This window comes from Cervus elaphus, chromosome 21 (assembly GCF_910594005.1).
Source record: "Cervus elaphus chromosome 21, mCerEla1.1, whole genome shotgun sequence".
Taxonomy (NCBI): Eukaryota; Metazoa; Chordata; class Mammalia; order Artiodactyla; family Cervidae; genus Cervus; species Cervus elaphus.
Window position 1 is genome coordinate 59,774,266 of NC_057835.1, and position 23,714 is coordinate 59,797,979.

Genomic DNA, 23,714 nt, shown 5'->3' on the forward strand with positions numbered 1-23,714 from the left:
CCATCACCCTAATTCCAAAACCAGACAAAGATGCCACAAAAAAAGAAAACTACAGGCCAATATCACTGATGAACATAGATGCAAAAATCCTTAACAAAATTCTAGCAAACAGAATCCAACAACATATTAAAAAAATCATACACCATGACCAAGTGGGCTTTATCCCAGGAATGCAAAGATTCTTTAATATCCGCAAATCAATCAATGTAATACACCACATTAACAAATTGAAAGATAAAAACCATATGATTATCTCAATAGATGCAGAGAAAGCCTTTGACAAAATTCAACACTCATTTATGATTAAAACTCTCCAAAAAGCAGGAATAGAAGGAACATACCTCAACATAATAAAAGCTATATATGACAAACCCACAGCAAGCATCACCCTCAATGGTGAAAAATTGAAGGCATTTCCCCTGAAATCAGGAACAAGACAAGGGTGCTCACTCTCACCACTACTATTCAACATAGTGTTGGAAGTTCTGGCCACAGCAATCAGAGCAGACAAAGAAGTAAAAGGAATCCAGATAGGAAAAGAAGAAGTAAAACTCTCACTGTTTGCAGATGACATGATCCTCTATATAGAAGACCCTAAAGACTCTACCAGAAAATTACTAGAGCTAATCAATGAATATAGTAAAGTTGCAGGATATAAAATTAACACACAGAAATCCCTTGCATTCCTATATACTAACAATGAAAAAACAGAAAGAGAAATTAAGGAAACAATACCATTCACCATTGCAACAAAAAGAATAAAATACTTAGGAGTATATCTACCTAAAGAAACAAAGGACCTATACATAGAAAACTATAAAACACTGATGAAAGAAATCAAAGAGGACACAAACAGATGGAGAAACATACCGTGTTCCTGGATTGGAAGAATCAATATTGTGAAAATGGCTATTCTACCCAAAGCAGTCTATAGATTCAATGCAATCCCTATCAAGCTACCAACGGTATTTTTCACAGAACTAGACCAAAGAATTTCACAATTTGTATGGAAATACAAAAAACCTCGAATGGCCAAAATAATCTTGAGAAAGAAGAATGGAACGGGAGGAATCAACCTGCCTGACTTCAGACTCTACTACAAAGCCACAGTCATCAAGACAGTATGGTACTGGCACAAAGACAGAAATATAGATCAATGGAACAGAATAGAAAGCCCAGAGATAAATCCACGAACCTATGGACACCTTATCTTTGACAAAGGAGGCAAGGATATACAATGGAAAAAAGACAACCTCTTTAACAAGTGGTGCTGGGAAAACTGGTCAACCACTTGTAAAAGAATGAAACTAGAACACTTTCTAACACCATACACAAAAATAAACTCAAAATGGATTAAAGATCTAAATGTAAGACCAGAAACTATAAAACTCCTAGAGGAGAACATAGGCAAAACACTCTCCGACATAAATCACAGCAAGATCCTCTATGACCCACCTCCCAGAATATTGGAAATAAAAGCAAAACTAAACAAATGGGACCTAATGAAACTTAAAAGCTTTTGCACTACAAAGGAAACTATAAGCAAGGTGAAAAGACAGCCCTCAGATTGGGAGAAAATAATAGCAAATGAAGAAACAGACAAAGGATTAATCTCAAAAATATACAAGCAACTCCTGCAGCTCAATTCCAGAAAAATAAATGACCCAATCAAAAAATGGGCCAAAGAACTAAACAGACATTTCTCCAACGAAGACATACAGATGGCTAACAAACACATGAAAAGATGCTCAACATCACTCATTATCAGAGAAATGCAAATCAAAACCACAATGAGGTACCATTACACGCCAGTCAGGATGGCTGCTATCCAAAAGTCTACAAGCAATAAATGCTGGAGAGGGTGTGGAGAAAAGGGAACTCTCTTACACTGTTGGTGGGAATGCAAACTAGTACAGCCGCTATGGAAAACAGTGTGGAGATTCCTTAAAAAACTGGAAATAGAACTGCCATATGACCCAGCAATCCCACTTCTGGGCATACACACTGAGGAAACCAGATCTGAAAGAGACACGTGCACCCCAATGTTCATCGCAGCACTGTTTATAATAGCCAGGACATGGAAGCAACCTAGATGCCCATCAGCAGATGAATGGATAAGGAAGCTGTGGTACATATACACCATGGAATATTACTCAGCCATTAAAAAGAATTCATTTGAACCAGTCCTAATGAGATGGATGAAGCTGGAGCCCATTATACAGAGTGAAGTAAGCCAGAAAGATAAAGAACATTACAGCATACTAACACATATATATGGAATTTAGAAAGATGGTAACGATAACCCTATATGCAAAACAGAAAAAGAGACACAGAAATACAGAACAGACTTTTGAACTTTGTGGGAGAATGTGAGGGTGGGATATTTCAAAAGAACAGCATGTATACTATCTATGGTGAAACAGATCACCAGCCCAGGTGGGATGCATGAGACAAGTGCTCCGGCCTGGTGCACTGGGAAGACCCAGAGGAATCGGGTGGAGAGGGAGGTGGGAGGGGGGATCGGGATTGGGAATACATAAAACAAAAAAAAAAAAAAAAAAAGAGGCATTCCCCCCTTGGCACGGCTTCGACAGGCAGACCGCCTTGTGTTTCATCACCTGTGCCTCTTCTTATTCCTATGTTCTTGTGAACAGAAAAGAATTATTCCTACTCCTCAAAACATGTATTCCAATACCTTCTTTCATCATCATAACAAAGTGAGTGAGTGAAGTCGCTCAGTCGTGCCCGACTCTTTGTGACTCCACGGACTGTAGCCTACCGGGCTCCTCTGTCCATGGGATTTTCCAGGCAAGAGTACTGGAGTGGGGTGTCATTTCCTTTTCCAGAGGATCTTCCCAACCCAAGGATCGAACCCAGGTCTCCTGCACTGTAGGCAGACGCTTTACCGTCTGAGCCACCAGGGAAATCCTCATGGTAACAAGGTTGGACATTTTTCTTAGACTCAGTTTCTTCATCTATAAAATGGGGGTAAAACAGAACCAGGAAGGTTCTGAGACTAAGTAAATATCCTATGGAAAAGTACCTAGCATAGTACCTGCATGGAATGCAAGCTCCAGTCTCTTTAAGGGGATATAATTTTGTTCACACTTCTATGGATGCTGAGGAAATGATATCAACTTCTGCACAATTTTTAAAAACTTTTTATTTTATATTGGAGTATAGCCATACATATACAGGTATCCATTCTTCCCTGGGGCTTCCCTGGTAGTTCAGTTGGTAAAGAATCTTCCTGCAGTGCAGGAGACCCAGGTTCAATCCCTGGGTCAGGAAGATCCCCTGGAGGAGGAAATGGCAACCACTCCAGTATTCTTGCCTGGAAAATCCCACAGACAGAAGAGCCTGGAAGGCTACAGTCCATGGAATCACGAAGAGTCGGACATGACTGAGCACACATGCAGAAGGAAGGAACTTATGTTGACTTTAATAGAAACATAAGAAATCTTTCACTCATTTCAAGATAACAGAGTAGAATTCATGAATATTTTGGCTAAGGGCTTAATGGACATCCCGGAGCCCAGAGCTCGTGCCAACAGTGAGTGAACGGCTTTAAGCTGTTCATCACACAGGACTTCTGCCCAAGATGTGGGTCAATCCTCTATTTCAACAGCTTTCACCAAGGAGAAGCTTGCTCTAAACTTCTTCATGTTTAGCCCTTTATTACCCTGGTTTATTACCCATCATATTCTTCTGGTCTTACCTTTCCTTTCCATCTCACACTGTGGGCTTTTCACCTTCCCATCACCTCCACTCTTCCATCATCTTCCCTTTAAGTCATTACCAAGCAGTACTTTTCATCTTTCTTTGTCTGTTATGCTTTTCATTTTTTAACAGTTTTGTTAACTTGTTTGACTACTGCATGATAGAACTCTACCTTAAGCCTGAACTAAACTCTGGTATGACTTACGTATGTAAGAAAAACATATTTCCATGTAACTGGAGTTATTAACTGGAATTACTTCTCTCCCATCAAGTGGAATTTAAATTGTACCTTCATGATAATTAATCAGATATGTTCCTGAGCTCTGCAGCTACCTGAGAAAAAAATGAACCTCCTATTATCATTTACTATGTAGTATTAGGATGCCTGTAGCAATAATGGAAACCATTGGGGAAATCTACTATAGTATAATGGGAATATTCCCTAGGTCATAGGAAAAGTTTGGTTGGGAGGCTAAAACTTAGGGAAGCTGGAATCCAACCAGGATATTTGGACTAAAAAGCCATGCTTTAGAATAGGAGATAGAGAAAAATTTCAGCTCTAACATTCACCAGCCATGTAATTTTGGACAAGAGCTTTGACTGTCTGGGTCTCTATTTTCTTACTCATAATGGTGGTATTCATACTATATGTCTGCTTGACTCACGAAAGTTATTGTGAACAGAAAATGTGTTAATGTTAATGAAAGCACATTGTAAAACCCCACAGAACTCCGCAGTACACAGCAGTAGCTATACAAAATCACTCTTTGCCCAATTCACTTGCTCTATACTTAAGCGAACGTACATGTACACACACATACATGGATGCATGTGAATGGCTGTGCCCCAAGGACTCAACGCTTGTAGTCCTTTCCAGTCATTTCCAACAAGAAGACCATCTGTGATTTGCACAACTCATTACTAGTAGCAAAGCTGTCTCCTTGCTTCCTAAAAGAGCTAATGCAAGGATATTTTTTAAAGTAGTAAAGTTGCTGAGAAGGCAGATTTTCCAAGTTGGATACTGTGTGCTGCAAAAATGTCAAGTCACTGAAAAAGAGCTTTTGAGAGCAAGTGCCTGAAGAATTTTCACACTGCAAAATTAAGGGCTTTTGTTATCCCTTGTACAGTTTGACTAAAAATCAGCAGCTAAGAACAAACCACAAAACCAGCAAAAAACAAGCAGATTCAGAAATCCAACCAGAAGAAATGACAGATTGGAGAAACCTATGCATTAAAACAAGAAAACAATCTTTGGGGTATAGAGTATGCCAATTACAGCCTGCTCGGTTACAGCTGTAGCCAAACTATTTATTTTTTGTGCCCCTACAAACAAGGATTAAGACAGAAAATATCATTAACATGGGATCACGAATTACACAATCTTCTTTTACAACTCCAAACCAATGCAAAAGTTTCAACAGAAGTATCCTTCGGGAGTGCAAATTGGCATTGGAACCATTAATGGGAGAGCAAAACCAGATACCTTGCTATAATAAGATGTTTCTAGCCCTGTATTCATTCTAAGAGATTGATGCTGTCCTATCTTGGAGATTCAGAGAACAGAAAGTTCAAGAATTGAGTCAAAGGTGCAAAGATATGTAGAAATGGTTTGCTAAAAATTCTCTTATTAAATGCAACTGAATTCAACTCTGTGAAGAGTAAGGCCAGTTGTATATAATATCAACCATATAGAAGCATACATGAATCCATTGCTGTCATAACTTAAATTTATAACAAAAATACTAGAAATTAAATCCAACACCCATCTGCCTCTACAGAGTTCAATAAACCCTAAAGTAAACAGTTAGCCTTTCTTAATGGACCCTTCATGAAAAAGACACCCAAATCCTCAAAGTTTGCCAGCTGCTTTATTTATACCAATGCAGAGAAAAGAGGCTGAAGAGAAACATTTTTCATCAGGATACTCACCATCAGATCAACTGAATTCCTACATTCAGAGAAATTCAGTCTGTTCACCATTTCACTCCTAGAACTTAGCATGCGTGCATGTGTGCTTAGTCATTTCAGTCGTGTCTGACTCTGCGAACCCGTGAACTGCAGCCTGCTAGGCTCCTCTACCCATGGGATTTCTCCAGGTAAGAACACTGGAGTGGACTGCCAAGCCTTCTGCCAGGAGATCTTTTCAACTCAGGGATCAATCCCAAGTCTCTTAATGTCTCCTGCATTGGCAGGCACCTGGGAAGCCCAGGACTTAGCATATAGAAAGAACTTCATAAATAAACTGTTAAATGAATGAGTGGTTTCATGATGGGAAAAAGCTGCAAGAGATAATACAAAAATGCAAGCAACTTCATGTATAAAGTCTATGAAAATAAGCTAAAAGAGTAACTAATTTTGGACAGTTTGGGGGCAGGTGTAATAATCAATTTAGTACTGCTGCTGCTGCTGCTAAGTCACTTCAGTCCTGTCCAATTCTGTGTGACCCCCATAGACAGTCAATCCACCAGGCTCCCCCGTCTCTGTGATTCTCCGGGCAAGAACACTGGAGTGGGTTGCCATTTCCTTCTCCAATGCATGAAAGTGGAAAGTGAAAGTGAAGTCGCTCAGTCGTGTCTGACTCTTAGCGACCCCATGGACTGCAGCCCACCAGGCTCCTCCATCCATGGGATTTTCCAGGCAAGAGTACTGGAGTGGGGTGCCATTGCCTTCTCTGCAATTTAGTACATCCCCACTCAATCATGGTAGCTTTGAAGCTTAGACAAAGGAAATTATTCCACCTCCATTATCAGCAGTATAATAAATTGGAACATTTCTTTTTTCACTAAATTTAGCCTTGTAATTTCTAAAAATACACTCTGCAGTCTTGATAAATTGACATCCCTATGCAAAAATTTCAGTGGTGGCAAGAAGTGAAAAGATCAAGGACTCTGTAATAAAAAATTTGGGTTCAAGTTCAGGATCTACTGATTTTAAGTAATCTAATATTAAATAATTTTCTTAATTTGAAGTTCTACTTTATATTTTTGATCATTCATTAAAAATTTGCATATTATCTTTCTACTACAAAGTTTCAAAAAATTAAGTCAACAGTATTAATAGTAAAATTTTTATGAGCGTCCCCTTCCATGTACTTTCCAATCATACCACTATATTGAAAGCATTCACTTTGAAATTACACAAATTTCCAATTTATTTCAGTTTTTGCCTTGGAACTTCAAAGCCTTTCAACTGGAAAATCCTGGAAGTAGAAACACATTATGCAAATCCAAAGATTAGGGCTTCAGTGATTTGGAAGTCAAATTCTTATAAATGTTGAACAGTCTCCTGTAATAATCCACAGAGATAGAATTTAATTTTATTACCTTTGATTAAATGATTTGCAACATGCTATTGCCACATCGAGTGCATTCTGTTTATTCATCTTAGGAGGAAGGAATCAGAATAAATAAGCACTATTTTAAGACTTTAGGCATCTATCCAACATTGCTGATTAAAGGAATCTATTTTTAACAGGACCTCCTATTACAAACTATCTGTATAACGCATATAGACTAGCTGATTAAAATGTAGTTTTGCCTATGCACAATGTAAGGCAACTCCAAACTTAATCAAGATAGCTTCTGTAGGTAACAATAATCTGGGTCAAAACCCAATGGTTTACAGCTAAAATGCCAAGGTAGAACAACAGTCTCCTGTGTTAATTTCCCCAAATGAATACATGATAAACAGGAAAAGAAGTTACAAAAATATAGGTCTCTCACTTACATGTTAATTCAGAAGCTTAAGAAAAAAATCACTCCATTTAATTCATTGTTTCTTTACCTCTTTAAACCAACCTGTCCTGTTGATGAATATTAAAAAATCCTCAAGTCATTCTACATATTTTCAAATAAAAATGATGCTTGGTGGGTTTTACATGTAAGATTGCATATTGATTTTATTCTTGTTTGAAAAGGAGTTTTTTAAACTGCCCCATGTAGATTCTAATTACCTAGTAAAATACAGCACACTGTGCCCCCTCAATTTGAGGATCACTGGGAAATCTGTTATAATTTTCTTCAATTCACATAATAGTGGTTTAACACACAATGGTTATGAAGTATTTTCCCAACACAACAAAGTTGGATTTTAGACCTTCTTCAGATAAACATACGATAAATGTTTAAAATTACATTAAATAAGTCACTGGTCTTCTTCCCAGTGACAACTCTATAAACCTACATTTACCTTTCCCCATTATTTATAAACATTTTCCTATTATAGAAAAGGGTATGATCCTCCTCTGATTAAAACTAACCTCTCCATGTGTTTTCTGAACCCAACTGCATCCTTTCTTCATCCCCGCGGTTTCAAGGTATTAACCATTCTCTTCCCTGTGTAAATCCTGAATCAACTGACCAATAAGGACGGGAGTCAGGGAGCCCATTCCAAGCTGGCAGCCTGGAGCAACAGGGGTCCTGGTGAGGCTACCCCATGTTCAGAGAACATCATGAGGATGCCGTGGGCATCGTGTCCCAAAGAGAGAAGGCAGAGGAGGTGGGGCCAGACCCCTGCAGTCCTTTCCACGGTCTGAGAAGTCACTCTTCTTTCTCTGGTGAGGCAGAGATACAGACAGCCCAAGATCTCTTCTAAATCCTTCAGAAAAGAAGGAAGTCTATTTTACACACACAAGAAGGGACGCAAGCAAGGCAGAGAAGATTCCTGCTACATTGCTTTCTCAACTGCATGCCTAGGTTATCTGCTTCCATCCTGGTCATGAATCTCCTACCTGCATTCAACCAGGCGCTAATAACATCTCCCATTGCTTCAAGAAGTCCTTTTCTGCCTTAGGTTATCATCCCGTTTCTGGATTTCCCTTCTCTGTTTCACAGCACAGCTTCACTTATTCATTACTGCACAATCCTCCCCAATACTACCTCACCCCAGTGCTCTCACAGAACAATTCATTGTGGTCTTCAATCATTTCACACAGTCAAAGGTTACTTTCTTGGTTTTTATCATTCTTAGCCCTAAAATAGCAGGAGCACAAAGGGTAAGATCATGGACTCTGGATGGAGTTAGGAGCCTGGGTCTAAAACCTGACTCCTTATTATGGGATCTATGGGGAAATTAATCTCTCCACAGTTTGTAAAATGAAGTTAATAACTGTATTTACCTTGAAGGATTATTAAAAGGGTAACTTCATCCATATAAATATTTTCAATGTGATTTGTACTAGTACACCTAAGTATTCAACTTTTTTTTAGATGTCCCCTTTACATTGAAACATTTTAGCTTAGAGCCCCTGACACATAACACTTCTAAGATTCCTTTTTTCCACCATTCCTTAAAAAGTTGCTTTTTTTTTTTTTTCCTCTTTCAACCTTAAGCTCTGGAATATCCAGGGGACTAAAAGAACTGGGCCTCCCTCTGCTTTGCATTCACTATTTCCCTAAATATTCTCATCTATTCCCTTGGAAGAAAGATTTCTATGCTGAAAACTCCCATATTTATACCTCCAGCCCACACTTTCCCCAGAACAGCAAACTTAAATATATAACTAGCTACTTGGCATTATCCATTACCTATGGCACTTCTTAAACTCACCATGTCCATGTCCCTGAACAAATTCTTGATCCCTAAATTCACCCCCATCTCCCTTCCTCTCTTCTTCATCTGCAAATGGCACCAACACCTCCAATTATTCAAGCCCCCAAACTGGAAGCTATATTTGTGTCCATCCTTTTCAACAGTCTACACTTCTAATTTATCAGCAAATTTTCTCTATCCTGCCTTCAAATTACACCTTAAGCCTCCCTCCTTCTCTCCATCTCCACTACCACCTCCCTGGTCAGCAGCCCTTTGGGTTACTGCCCCAGTCTCCATGTCGGTCCCTCTGTTAGACTTTCCTCTCTTCCCACCTTTTCTTACAGCAGCCAAAATAAGCATGTTAGCCCTAAAAGAGACAGGCTGTTTCCTTGCTTTAAAGCACTGAATGGCTCCCCACTATGATATGGTGAAATTCTAAACTTCTTTCCATGGTCCATAAGGTCCTATATGTCTCCATCCCATCATTCATCTGGGGCTATTCTTCCTGCTCATGTGCTGGTCACATTGGTGTCCTTCAAGGTTCGTGAGCACGCCAAGTTCTTTCCTGCCTCAGGACCTTTGCACATGCTCCCTCTGCCCATGACTGATTGAAATTCACTTTGAGTTGTTGGTTGCTTCTCATTTTTTAAGTCGCCTCAGAAAAACCATCCCACATGATTCTAAATAGGTTGTCTTCTGTCTCCTACCTTCCAGCCCCACTGAAGCTGTTCTCTGGTGTTCTGCCCATCTGCTTCTCATTGTATTTATTTAACCAAGTCTAATGATACATTTGTTCATGTGTCCTTTTCTCTGTTCTGTCTCTCTCATGTCACGGTTCACTCTGGTGGGCCTGGAAGCATGAATCCTTTATCCACCTACCATGCGCCTTGCACAGTAAGTACACACCAAAAATATTTACTATACGAATAAGTGAATCGGTGAATAAATGAATAAATTATCCCTCTGCACTGACTCCAGACATGAATTTACTCAGAAGGCTTATAGGACGTGAGGTTATGTTTATTCTCTCCAAATTCTTTCCTTTTCAGTTTGTCTCAGTCACAGTGTCCCAAATCTTTCTTAAGAAATTATCGTCACATCTCTTTGGTTAGAAAACCACAATATTCATAGCAGTTATGTGAAAGGAAAGCTGTCTCCTGATCTATGAGCTGGACTAATTTTGAAAGCTGAAAATTATGGTTGAATGCATCATCTAAGAAACAGGCTTGAGCCAAAAGATCCATTTAAACTTGTGTTGATAAACTGGCATTGTGCTAATGGGCATTTCACTCCTGTATTTTCCGGGTCTCATATTTTTGCAGCTGGTAAATTACATTAGCAGAAAAGTCAAATGGAGATTGAATGCAGAGAAGCAAAGTATTACATATTAATGAACCAGAGAAACAGGGCAGTAGAAAAAAATATATTCATATATATGTTAATTTCTAATTACATTAAGGACTGATAGAAATCCCTACATAACTATTTGAAATAGTATATTCAGTCAATCATCATTAAAGAATAAGAAATAAAATCTGATGATGGCAAAAAGTGGCAGAGTATATTTAATTATAGATTGGAGAACCTTTAAAATCTGTAGGGAGACTGAGTTCAACCACACAATTTCACAGTGGCATTAATGGAACTAATATTTCTTGAGCTCAGGCTGTATGTTAGGTAAATAGCCAATTATTGCCTTAAATTTGTCCACCATAAGCTACTTGAGGACAGGAAATGCCTTATTCATATTTGAGCCACCACTGCCCTGACAGGCACACAGGAACCACCATTAAAAGCTTGACTTCATCTTGGGATAAACTGAAGGACTAGGTACATACAAATGCCCCAGGAAAGATTGCCTTTGTGCCTTCTTATGAACCCTTAGTTGCTTTCTATCACCAATCTGGTAATGGCAGTACAGTACTCTTCTGGGCTTCTTTTCAGACCAATGTTCTCAACTAGATTCTGCCATAACTGGGAATAAACCTGACTTAACACACTTAACCTGAACCTCATCATTCTCATCTGTACCATGCTGGATATTACCCCTGTGATATTTGCCTAACATGTTTATATGTCTTTGTGTTCCCCAACATCTGCTGATTCCCATCTATGTTCAAGGCACAGTAGTAGATTTCAGCAATCTTACTTGCCAGCATCAATACTCTGCATTTTGTTAGGCATTTAAAGTCAATGTTTTCTCTTATCAGGTGAGATATTTCATGAGTTCTTTGTAGTTCACTCCTTACTGGAGATCCCTCCTCTGCGGTTTCTTCTTTATGAGTGAATCCAAATCGTCCCCCTGGGTCCTAACAGTTCCTATCCCAGGCCTCCATGTATACTATCACATTATTTTTGCTGGGGTTATGGCCCTCCCCTAGATAGCCCTCTCAGACAAGATCTAAGACTCTTTCAGGCCAGCTCGCTCTCTCTGCTACGGCCACATCTTGCTGATAACAAACACTCCCTGCCCTGCAGATTTTAGCACATTCATGAGATGGCAGCTCTTTGTATCCCAGTGTCAGATTCTCCCTACTCTTCAATTTCTCTCAGTTGAGTCAAAGTTGAACCCATTGTTTCCCCACGTTCTCAGTGAAGCCCCCCATACAGATTTAAGGTGAGGTTGGGGGGTTGGATAGGACCAGATTCCCAGAACATCAGCAGCTCTCTCTAAAAACCCTGTTCTAATCTCCACACAGTTATAATGGCTGGTGGTGGGTGGTCAGCTGAGAGTCACAGAAGCAGTCCTTGATCATCAGCTTATCAAATCTCAATTAGGTGGTCTCATAGTTCATTTAAAATGAGTAACAGGTGTCTTCTCAGATCCAGCTGAACCACAGATAATGTCTAATTTTAACTTCCTGCTACCTTCATTAACCATTCTTAAGGTCATTGCTCTCTAACTAAGAAAGGGTTGGAACCACCAAAGAAGGTAGTGATAGAATGGAGCCATCCTTTAATTTCAGGAACTCTTTCTAATTAAATATCATATACACATACATATATATTTAAATTGTTTTTCAGCATATTCAGTGAAAGCTTAATGAGCCCAATGCACTATGCTAAGTGCTAGGAATACAAAGATGAAAAAAAAACCTGTTGCTTTCCTTCAGGACACAAAAGGGATGGATTTATAAAACAATATTATAGAAAATGACAAATACTCTGGCTACAAGAGGATAATCCCTCCTCCACTTTGGATTTACCTTTAAATTCTAATATTCATGTGAATTAATTTCACATGAAACACAGGAAAACAGTGACAGACTTATTTTCTTGGGCTCCAAAATCACTGCAGATGGTGACTGCAGCCATGAAATTAAAAGACGTTTGCTCCTGGGAAGAAAAGCTATGATCAACCTAGACAGCATACTAAAAAGTAGAGATATTACTTTGCCAACAAAGGTATGTCTAGGCAAAGCTATGGTTTTTCCAGTAGTCATGTATGGATGTGAAAGTTGAATTATAAAGAAGGCTGAGTGCCAAAGAATTGATGCTTTTGAACTGTCAGACTCTCAGAATTCTCTTGGACAGCAAGGGGATCCAACCAGTCAATCCTAAAGGAAATCAGTCACTGGAAGGACTGATGCTGAAGCTGAAACTGCAATACTTTGGCCACCTGATATGAAGAACTGACTCACTGGAAAAACTCTTGATGCTGGGAAAGATTGAGGGCAAGAGGAGAAGGGGATGACAGAGGATGAGATGGTTGTATGGCATCATTAACGTGATGGACATGAGTTTGAGTAGGCTCTAGGAGGTGGTGATGGACAGGGAAGTCTGGCTTCCTACAATTCATGGGGGTCACAAAGAGTTGGACACAACTGAACAACTGAACACCAACATATTACAAAACAGAAAACATGTTAGACCAAAAATGGCAAAATTAATCTAATTTCAGATTAAAGAGCAAAACTCTCAGCTGAACAAACTTATCTTTACAAGAAATGGAGGGTATCATCATCCATGTTCTGATTTTTCCATGGAGAGGTAAAAATGAAGCGGGCATGGACTGCCCACAGGCACTTGAAAACCATTGGACTAGATCGTCTCAAATTCTACAGGCAATGAATTTCTTTTGCCAAGAATCCCTTTATTCAAACTGGTTCTACTCCTTCCTTTATGTTTTTATGCCTTACAGCAGAGGGACAGGTTTTCCTACAATTTTCCAAGCCCTGTGTTCAGGGCCAGGTACATAATTTGTGGTTCCCTGTGCAGAATGAAAACGCAATGTTCCTCATTATAAAACGTATTAAGAGTTCAGGATAACCACAGCAGAGCATGCAGCCAAGTGCGGACAGGCCCAGGCCCAGACAGTGGCACAGGACACACCCGCGTCAGGCTGGCTCTGCCCGCGCTGTCTAACACAGTCCCCTACACTGATTTCCCAAAGAAGAGCTTTAAAAATGAGGCTTCAGCACTGAGGAATCATGTCTAAGGAAACATTTCTAGGGTGACAGTCCAGCTTGATGAAGTCTTTCTTACTGGTCAATAAATCCTATCTCAAAGGTCAGAGTTCAACTCCAAAGTATTGCGGATTATGAATTTAAATATTGTCTTAACCTCCTGGCAGTTAAAATGTCCTCAGCTTAAGCTGATCTTTGTGTCTACGGGTTACATTGGAGCCTAAGAATAATATTCCACATGTACACAATCTGACGAAAACCTCCTGGATGGTTCAAAATAATCTCCATGTGGAAAAAAGGACCCTGAGCGGCTCCAGCTGTGGGAAGGACGCCATCCTGCCTTTTTCGCACTGGAAGCAGAAAGTGTTTAGAGGGATCACATATTTATTCTGCAGAGACAGGCCGCATTTCAGAGCAAGGATGATTGGAAGAGTCCTGAGAATGTTCTGGCTGACCCACCATGATTCCCCCTTGAGATTTCACTGTGGCCTCCTGCCTCTGCTTTTTCCTCATATTCAGTCCATTTTCCACACAAAGAGCAAAGAGTTGTTTTAAAAAAACATAATTCAATCAGTCAGTCCTTCCAATAAAGCTTCTGAACAGATTTCAAACCACTTACCACATCTTGCAGGACCCTTCACGACCTGGCCCCTGCCTATCTCACTGTCCTTATCCCTACGCTCCTCTTCATTCTCTGTTGTGGTCACATGTTTTTCTGTTCCTGGAAATTCTACTCAGGCATTTGTATTAGAAGCTCTCCCTGCTTGAAATGCACCTTCCCTGGAAATTCATATGTCTGGCTTCTTGTCATTCAGGTTTCAACTCAAACGCCTCTTTAGAGAAAGACCTTGCTTGACCACCTATCCTGGAGTTGTCAGTTCTTTCCATCACCCAATTTTATCTGTATTTTCTTCAGACCATTTATCATAGATATATTTTATTATGAGTCATCTGTGGTTCCTAACCCTTTTATTAATGATGTGAGAACTGGAAGCTCACCTACTTTGTTCACTGACAGATCTCTGATGCTTAGCACAGGATTTTAGATGGTAGAGCAATGGTGTCACATACTCAAATATTCATTCTGCATTAACTAAGAAGGAAACACTACATGCTTTGATTTGAAAATGACAGTGTACCTGCAGTGATTTTTAACTAGCAGGAAATGTTATATGCTTTTCATCATTTAAAAATGACAGCTTCTCTGCAGAGATTTTTACATATACAGGAAAAAGATTGACATGTTAAATGTAGCACTTCATGTATAGTACCTGCTGTGTTTTTCCTTGATGATTGTACTTGTTATTTTTAAAGAAATTCTTTGGTAATTTCTCAGGAGCTCGATTAAGTAGTCTGCACACGATGACAATTTGCACCCCCAAAATCCATAGAGCCCTACAGCCGGCAGCTAGACATTAATGTTCATTGATGATTCTTGGGTCATTGGTTTTGTCAGAGTAAGGAAAAGGAAGTTCAGTGACTACACTGTTAACATTCATTTCTCACTTCACAGGCAGCAAAAATGCGGCCTTATTATTCAGACCAAGATTTAAAATTGCAAGTCACTGCTGAGACAGTGATGAGAAGGTCAGTATTAGGGGAAGAGCAATTCTTTTTCTACCACATATTCTCCTGTTTAACCTTGAGGGTATCATTGGAGTCAGAACCCAAATATTGCTTTATCTCACTACATATATCAAACTAATTATACTTCTACATTTCCTTTGTATACATCAGGAAATGTTGAATAAGATTATACTTGCTACTTAAGAATCAAGAAAGAAGAAGGAAAATTGTGAAACATGTTCATAATTCTTGTCATGCACTCAGTAGATTAGGGCAGAGCAATTCTGGAGACAGTAATCGGTCCAGAGTGTATTTTAATCTTTCCTACACAGTGGAAGCAAAATATTATACAGGTTTTGGAGAAACAACCCTCCAGGCATACAGAGCAGAATCTATTTTGTTACTTTACTGCTGACAACATAGAACAGAAAAAGCAAAATCATGCTACACAAAGGTTTGGGCCATCAAAGGTAAAGAAATTAAAATGAATATATTTCATATTAAATATGTAAGCTTTTTTCCCTGACTTAGGATGACCCTTATGGACTGGACTTCAATAGACACCACTAAAACTAAGATTTTTCTTGAGAACAAGTATTAGCCCAAAGAAAAAATAGAAATTAACAAGCAGTTATTCTGGTAATTATATCCTGGGCAAAATTATTACATGCTTTTACTTTATTATTACTTTTATATTATTATTACATACTTTTAATAATAATAATATTATTATTACTTTTGCTTTATTATTACATACTTTTTATTTAAGTATTACATAAATACTACATACTTTTAAAATATCTATTAGTTCTTTAGCCAAAGAAGTAAAACCTGCATCAGTTGGTTTCTTTCCATATAAGATGACGAGGTGCATGTGTCTGTGTGAGTACTCAACTGTGTCTGACTATTGGTGATCCATGGACTACAGCCTGCCAGACTTCTCTGTCCATGGAATTTTCCAGGCAAGAATACTGTAGTGTGTTGCCATTTGAACTAATGACAAACGAAACTGTCTTGGAAACAAATCAACTCCAAGCATTTTTGAAAAACTTTTCCAAGTTACATATAATAATGAATCCCAAGTTGCATTGTCTAATTTACACACACACACACATACACCTTAAGATGCATGGGAATGGAATGGAAAATAGAGACGCAATCATGATTTAAGACAACAATCTGAAAGTCTGACTTAATCTGCATTCCAATGGTTTATGTTGCGATTTAAAAGTTCCTGGATTTCATACAAAGATTTATTTGATTAAAGCTAAAATATGTCAGCTGCAAACTGTCTCATGAAGCTTGTTAGCAAGCAAAAATTTTATTATTTCTGCAGATAGTGTATTTCCCCCCATACTTTTAAAATTATGTCTGAAATATTCTCTTGATTGATTGATTTATAAGACAAAGAGTATGTTGGGCTATGTTTAAAGGAATGGTCCATGTGTGGATTTATTATCTAGGGAGCAAATCTCAAAACCACATTTGAGAAAAATGCTTGCTAATAAATTTAAAACATGATGTTTCTACGCTTGCAAAATTTAATAAAAGCTATATTTTATTATAATTTTATAAAATGGAATTCAGAGCAGACAATATATGCCAATTTTCAGGAGTCTCTGTAATAACTTTTGGTGGCTATATTGCTTAAGGACAATTATCAGCTAATTTCTAGCAGGGAACTACAATGAGAAGACACAAGTCATATGTACAAAAGTCAGAGATGAGTCGGGATATTTGAACTCAGTTAAAAGTATACTTACTAATCCTATAAATAAGTTTTCCTGGGCAATACAATACATTTTTCCTAGGGAAAAAACAGGGTCACAATGTGGGCAGACACTAAAATGTGTACATTTCAAAGTGAGAAGGTGAAACATTCTCTATCAACATAAGTTATATCTCATTTTCTGACATTCAATAAGGATAACCCCCCTCAAAAAACTATACTGTGACCATATAAATTCTTCTACAGAAGCCTTTTCTCCTTGGGGGAGGGGCTTAATCACCAACTGGTATATTACAATGCAACTGAAAAAATTAGGGGTTACTAAATACAAATATTGTATCTTAATAGCAAATTTTGATCTTCATTGAATACATATTTACGGTGGCATAGTGGCTAAGATTCCAGTGATATTTCAAGTGTCAAGAGTGTCAAGTAATAAAATCTTCACCAGGTGAGCCGGGCTTTTTTTTATAAGACCGTATTAGATCAACTTTTACTGTGACTACTTCCTCATCATTACATAGCAAATACCTCCTCTTTGAGATAAACACAGGGCAAGTCTAGAATATTGTAGAAAAATGCCCACTGCATGTAAGATTTTATAACAGATGAAAAATAATTACCTGTCACAAAGAAATGATTAAGTACCACTGACTCATTGCTCCATTGACTGAGTCCCAATATGAATTTAGAAAGATTACAGGTCTAAGGTTTTTGTAAGTCAATATGTCAATTTAATCAGTGCTGAAGTATCCAAGCAGTTTATTTTACCGTCATCGAAAGCATTTAAGTAATCACCCTTTTAAACACTCTGCATTAAGTCGTGAACTAGTGTAGTTTACACAGAAAACTGCTCTGGTGGATATGAAGCTTACTCTACAATCTCAGGTGTGTCAGCAATATCATTTTTCCTTAAATCCACTTAAATCTAACACCGAACACCCTACAGCAGGAAGTTCAATCTCAGTCACTCTTGTATATTCCTCCCTTGCCCAGAGTTGTGCCAAAAGCCCCAGGATCTTAAGCATTACCAAAATAAAGTAAGTGTCCCCTCCCTTGCCCGCCCCAATCACTGGTTTGCTTGTTACAGATTTTGTGGTCACACTGGCTCAGATGGGCCCACCCACTGTCTCAGCGCACATGGCTGTGATGTTGCTTTTTCTGTGCTTGCCTCAAACATGGGAGTCATTGGAGCGGCAGTGCCGGTCTCCCCAGGGGTGTCAGTGGGCCATCCTCTCTGAGATCCCGCTGTCTCTTGATAATGTGTTTGTCATCACTAGCTCCCTGGCTTCTGGGCGCTTCATGGCCCCCAGCCATGGGGTAGAGCCTCGTGATTAGTTCTGGCCAACTAGTGGTTAGTGGAAGTGGTATGTGTCAATTTGGCCCCATGAACACCAGTGTGAGACCCTCCATTTTTCTCTCTCCTCTGGCACAGTACTAGTAACATTGCAGATGGCGGCTGTCCTGTCAATCCGGATCCCAAGTGAGCAGACATGGAGTAGAATGAGCCCATCCTAACCACCGTGGAAATTAATCTTGAGGGAAAACCAAAAACATGCTGTTTCATACTACTGAGATTTGGGGCTAGTTTGCTACTGCAGTATAATTTAGTCTAGTGCTTCTCAAACTTGAGCATGCATCAGAATCGCCTGGAAGGTTTGTAAAAACACAGATTGCTTGACCCTGTTCCCAGAGCTTCTATTCAGTAGGACCAGGTAAGACCTGAGAATTTCTGGTCCTAACATGTTCCCAAGTGATGCCGATGCTGCTGCTTCAGGGACAGGACACTGAGAATTGCTGACCTGGACTCTCCTGACTGATATGGGCTGCTGGGAGGTGATGCTCAGTCATTCCTGGAAGCCCAAGGTCCACACCATAGACTTGGTAGGGAGAATGAATATATTAAATATCTTTATTTTCATTAACCTCTAAGTGAACATTTGCAATTTCCCTCTGTTACAAATGTATGCAATAAAGCACAATAGCATTAGCAGTACCTATAAGTTTGTCATGAATAAAAAGTAGAGATATTTTTATATCACTTCATAAGTAAATATACATGCTCATCACTATATCAAAATCAAGGTAATTACCAGTTATGCTTCCAGAACTTATTGTTTTGAAGTGAAAGTCACTTAGTCGTGTCCAAATGTTTGCAATCCCTTGGACTATACAGTCCATGGGATTCTCCAGGCCAAAATACTGGAGTGGGTAGCCTTTCCCTTCTCCAGGGGATCTTCCCAACCCAGGGATCGAACCCATGTCTCCCACATTGCAGGCGGATTCTTTACCAGCTGAGCCACCTGGGAAGCCCAGTGTGTTAGTAAATAAATATAATATATATTATTATGGATGTGTTAGTTTCTTAGTCATGTCCAACTCTTTGAGACCCCATGAACTATAACCCCCCAGGCTCCTCTGTCCATGGGATTCTCCAGGCACAAATACTGGAGTGGGTTATTATTCCCTTCTCCAGGGGATCTTCCCTACCCAAGGATCAAAGTCAGGTCTCCCACACTGCAGGCAGACTCTTTACCATCTGAGCTACCAAGGAAGCCCATATATTACTATAGCTCAGTCTTAAAAAGCATTTTGATGAGTGAATTTCAGTGTAATAGGCTTGGTTTATAATTCTCACCGAACTTACAGAAGGGGACCATAGGAAAAATGAATAATACCTACAGCAACATCTCAGCTTAGACTGAATTCTTTTGTCTTGGGAAAAATTCTTTTTCCTTTAACTGTCCTCAAAAGAACTCTTCTCTCTTCTACCTTACACAGCATAATCTCTTCAAGTTTAGGATTCTAAAAAAGATGGAAAAGACTTTCAGCAACTTCTGCTTTTGCACTGCAAAATTCTCTATGATAGGGAAACTAGGGAGCTGGATAATGGTATGGAAATTGGGGGAAGGTTTCCAGGGGAATAAACCTTAAGATAAACTCTCTATTAATTATCCTACCATATTCTATCAAAATGAATTACCTTCCTCTCCTTCTCTTTCTATATTTATAAAAGTGTTTTTCTTCATTTAAAACTATTGCAAGTTCTATCTCTTTTCTGAAACTTTTAATAGTTGCCTGATTTCAAGAAGTTTTAGTGTAGCTCTCCATAACATGAATTTAACATGTATTATTATATATTTACAATTTCAGCTTGATAATATATTTATCCAAATGTTGCTCTGAGGATAATATAGACAATATCTATATATATTACCATTACCTGCATTCATTTAGTCACTTATGGAATCACAAATATTATTGAGTAATAGTGTGCAAGGAAATTGGTTTTCTGCCGCAGCTTATCACTGTGAATAGCCACACATACCAGGCGCTATTCTAGGCGCCAGGAATCAAGTGATGATCAAGGTAGACAAGTTTTGTGCTCTCACAGAACTTGAATTCTATTGGGGAACACAAGTAATAAGTAATATCGTTAAAGAAGAGGAAACACCCAAAAGTGTTAGAGAATTAAAAGAGGAACAGGATGCCACACAGTGCTTCTAGAACTTTAATGTGCATAAGATTTGCACATTTCCATGGACCAGCAGCACTGGCGTCACCCGGGAGCTTGTAAGAAATGCAGTCTCAAGGCCCATCCGAGACAGAGTGAACCAGACTAGACATCTTAATAAGATGACACATGATGTGTGTGTCTGTTAAGGTCTGAGAAGCACTGCTATGTGACTGCGGACCAGCACATAGTAGGTACTCATCATTCACACATTTAGTGACAACGAACATTCATTACATTAACTGGCACACTGCAGCTTCTGGCTGGCAAGTCAGGGTATTAATTAAAAGTGAAGAGAATTATGGTTTACATATTTCAAGTATTTTAAGAAGATACTTGAAAATACTTCAGTATTTGAAGAAAATTATTTTCAGGGCTCATTTTGTGCCTCACAGTGCACACCTACTATGTGCACAGAAAGGTCATCAAACACAATGTTTTTTTCTGATGGGGAAAAGTCATTGTTTTTAGTGAAACCAAGAACAATTTATTCAGCTTGAAGTTTCCCTAACTGCTGGGGGGTGGGGGTGGGAAGCAGGAGGAGGCAGTAATAAAATCCTAAAGCTGTAAAAATCTGATGCTTCAGAACCTGCAGCTTCTAGATGGCCTCTGAATACCTAGTAGGAAAAAGGCTGTAGAATGAGGCAGATGGGGAAGGGTCCTCTGCTCATGATATTTATGAACCATGATCTGCAACAAGTCCCTTACTTTTGCCCTTAGTTGCCCCATCTGTGGTGGCTTAGTCGCTCAATCATGTCCAACTCCTTGCGACCACATGGACTGTAGCCTGCCATGCTCCTCTGTCCACGGGATTTTCTAGGCAAGAGTACTGGAGTGGGTTGCCATTTCCTTCTCCATGTTCCATCTGTAAAATGGGACTAATGATAATAACCAGTCAGTGTTTACCATTTTCAGACATCTTAACTCTTTTAACATCTTCTGACTTATTTCTCATAATAAATATTTAAGGTATGGCCATGCCCTGTTTAGAGATGAGAAACTGATGCTTAGAGTGGCTGAATGTCTCAGTCCAGATCCTATGAACACCACGCAGAAGAGTTGGAGTCTGACAGCGGGTACAGAGGGCAGACTTCAAAGAGCGTGTTCTTATCTTTAGCTCAAACTGCCTCATTAGAGCTGGTTTTGGTAATGTAATGCTATACTGATCTTTAGTCCCATTCTCATTTTTCTTGCAATTTCCTCTCCTAAAATGATTATAAACAGTAACATAGGAGTAAAAGCAAACAAACAGTCTTGGTATTCCATCAGCAGACACTGAGTCCCCAGGAAAAGCAAGTACAAGTCGGGAAGACAGTGACATCTCTGAAGGGAGAACGGCACGTCTGAGCGCAGTCTCCAGATACGTGAAGGCAGTGATAACAAAGAGTGTGTAAAATGGGCAGAGGAGAAAGAGTGAGAGGAGATGACAGAAGAGCACCCATGGGGGAGGAATTCAGAAGGGGCACCCAGGTGGTGTGGATGCAATCAGCACACATTTGAACCTGAAGGAGGCAGCATGCTGCAAAGAAATGTGTGTCCAGCTTGACATATCTGCAGACTTTTCCTTAATCTGTAATGTGGCAGCAACATAGTACAGCCCTAAAGCTCCTCACTGACCACACATGTATCTATAGCTACAGCATGCAATGATGCAGAACAATTTATAATGCATTTTAGAAAGATTTCCTTTTAATTAGTTTAATGTAAAAAGTAATTTGGCCCAAAGGTCCACTCTAGTTCCTTCAGTATATGTAACTATATCTTTACAGAAGGTAGGAAAAATGTATGAGGCATTAAAAAAAATTATTTTTAAAAGCTCTTGTCTCTATCCTCCAGGTGTTCAGAAACCTAGACTCTACTGTTTAGGTGTCTGGACTGGTTTTGCTAAAGCACTGACAATAGAATTTTATTAAATCACTGACAACATAGTTTGGTAACTATTAATTATATTATAATATACAACACATGAGGGGTTAACTAGCCTGGCAGCTTACAGGTCTGCTGAGGCCATGCTTCCTTAACCCGAAGACTTAGCTTTTTACAACCAGCCCAAATACCTGTGGGTGGCAACTTAAAACGTACGGAACCATCTGGAAGATGGTGAGTGGACACTGATGTATGGCTGCCGGTTCCCAGAGCCTGGGGAGGGACAGTAAACATTAGGATTTCCTTTTACTTACATCATTGCACAGGTGACCTTCAAGTACTTTCTTCTTTGTGCACCTGCAAAGGAGCTCCAGGGAACCATAAAGGCAGGCACTACTAGGTTTTGAGGGCAGCTGTGATTGATACAGTGGACAAACGAGTCTCATTCTTTCTTCCCATTTTGCTTAGATTCTCCGAGGCCTTCAGACACAACACAGCACTTTACAAGAAGCCCCAGCTTTCTTTCTTAGGTTTTATTCTGAGGGCTTTCTGAGCCAACTCCATCAGGAGACAGATCAAAGATTTTGGAGAGGAGGAAGTCATGAGTCAGCAGCACAGAACCCTTGCTGAATGCAAATGGAATAACAGGCAGTGAGAATTGCTCAGTCATGTCCGACTCTTTGTGATCCCATGGACTATATAGTCCATGGAATTCTCCAGGCCAGAATTCTGGAGTGAGTAGCCTTTCCCTTCTCCAGGGATCTTCCCAACCCGGGGATTGAACCCAGGTCTCCTGCACTGCGAGCAGATTCTTTACCAGCTGAGCCACAAAGGAAGCCAAAGAATACTGGAGTGGGTAGCCTATCCCTTCTCCAGTTGATCTTCTTGACCCAGGAATTGAACAGGGGTCTTCTGAACTGCAGGCAGATTCTTTACTAGCTGAGCCACAAGGGAAGCCCAGAGGAAACAGCTGAACAGACAGAGGAAAGAGCTAAAAACTCTTCTTGGTACACCTTCACTTTCAAACTGTGCCCTAAAATACTCAGGGGCCACAGCAAACTCACAGAAGGAAGGGGAAAGGGTGGGAGGGATTTAATATTTTCAAGGAAAACACAGTGACAACTGTACTCTGATGGGACTCAGGATGAAGGAAAAAACAGGATATTGGCTCTAGATATTTAAGGTACATATCAAAGGAATGATTTAAATGAGCCCAGACTCCTGCATCTTCCCATACATAGACCAGCTCTAAACTAACTTCAAATGTACGTGTTTTTTTTAATTAACAATAATCTTTCGATGTTCTGACTACCTTGTTTTTTGTTGCAAAACCCCTAAATATCCTGGTTTTTCTCCCTTACTTCTTTGGAAAAGACTCTCAAAG

The 23,714-nt window shown here is 39.4% G+C and overlaps 1 protein-coding gene across 5 annotated transcripts in view; it reads right to left on the reverse strand.

The window, feature by feature from the left end:
• OXR1 (oxidation resistance 1) overlaps positions 1-23,714 on the reverse strand; it is a 484,414-nt gene that overhangs the window by 240,196 nt on the left and 220,504 nt on the right. Inside the window, exon 1 of one of the 5 annotated variants that reach the window (XM_043879385.1) lies at positions 19,633-19,655. The exons of the other annotated variants lie outside the window; for them this stretch is intronic. Within the exon in view, the coding sequence (XP_043735320.1) occupies positions 19,633-19,640 (8 nt within the window). The 5' untranslated portion in view covers positions 19,641-19,655. Of the gene's footprint in view, positions 1-19,632; positions 19,656-23,714 lie in introns of those variants that run through there. 5 annotated transcript variants of the gene reach the window in all.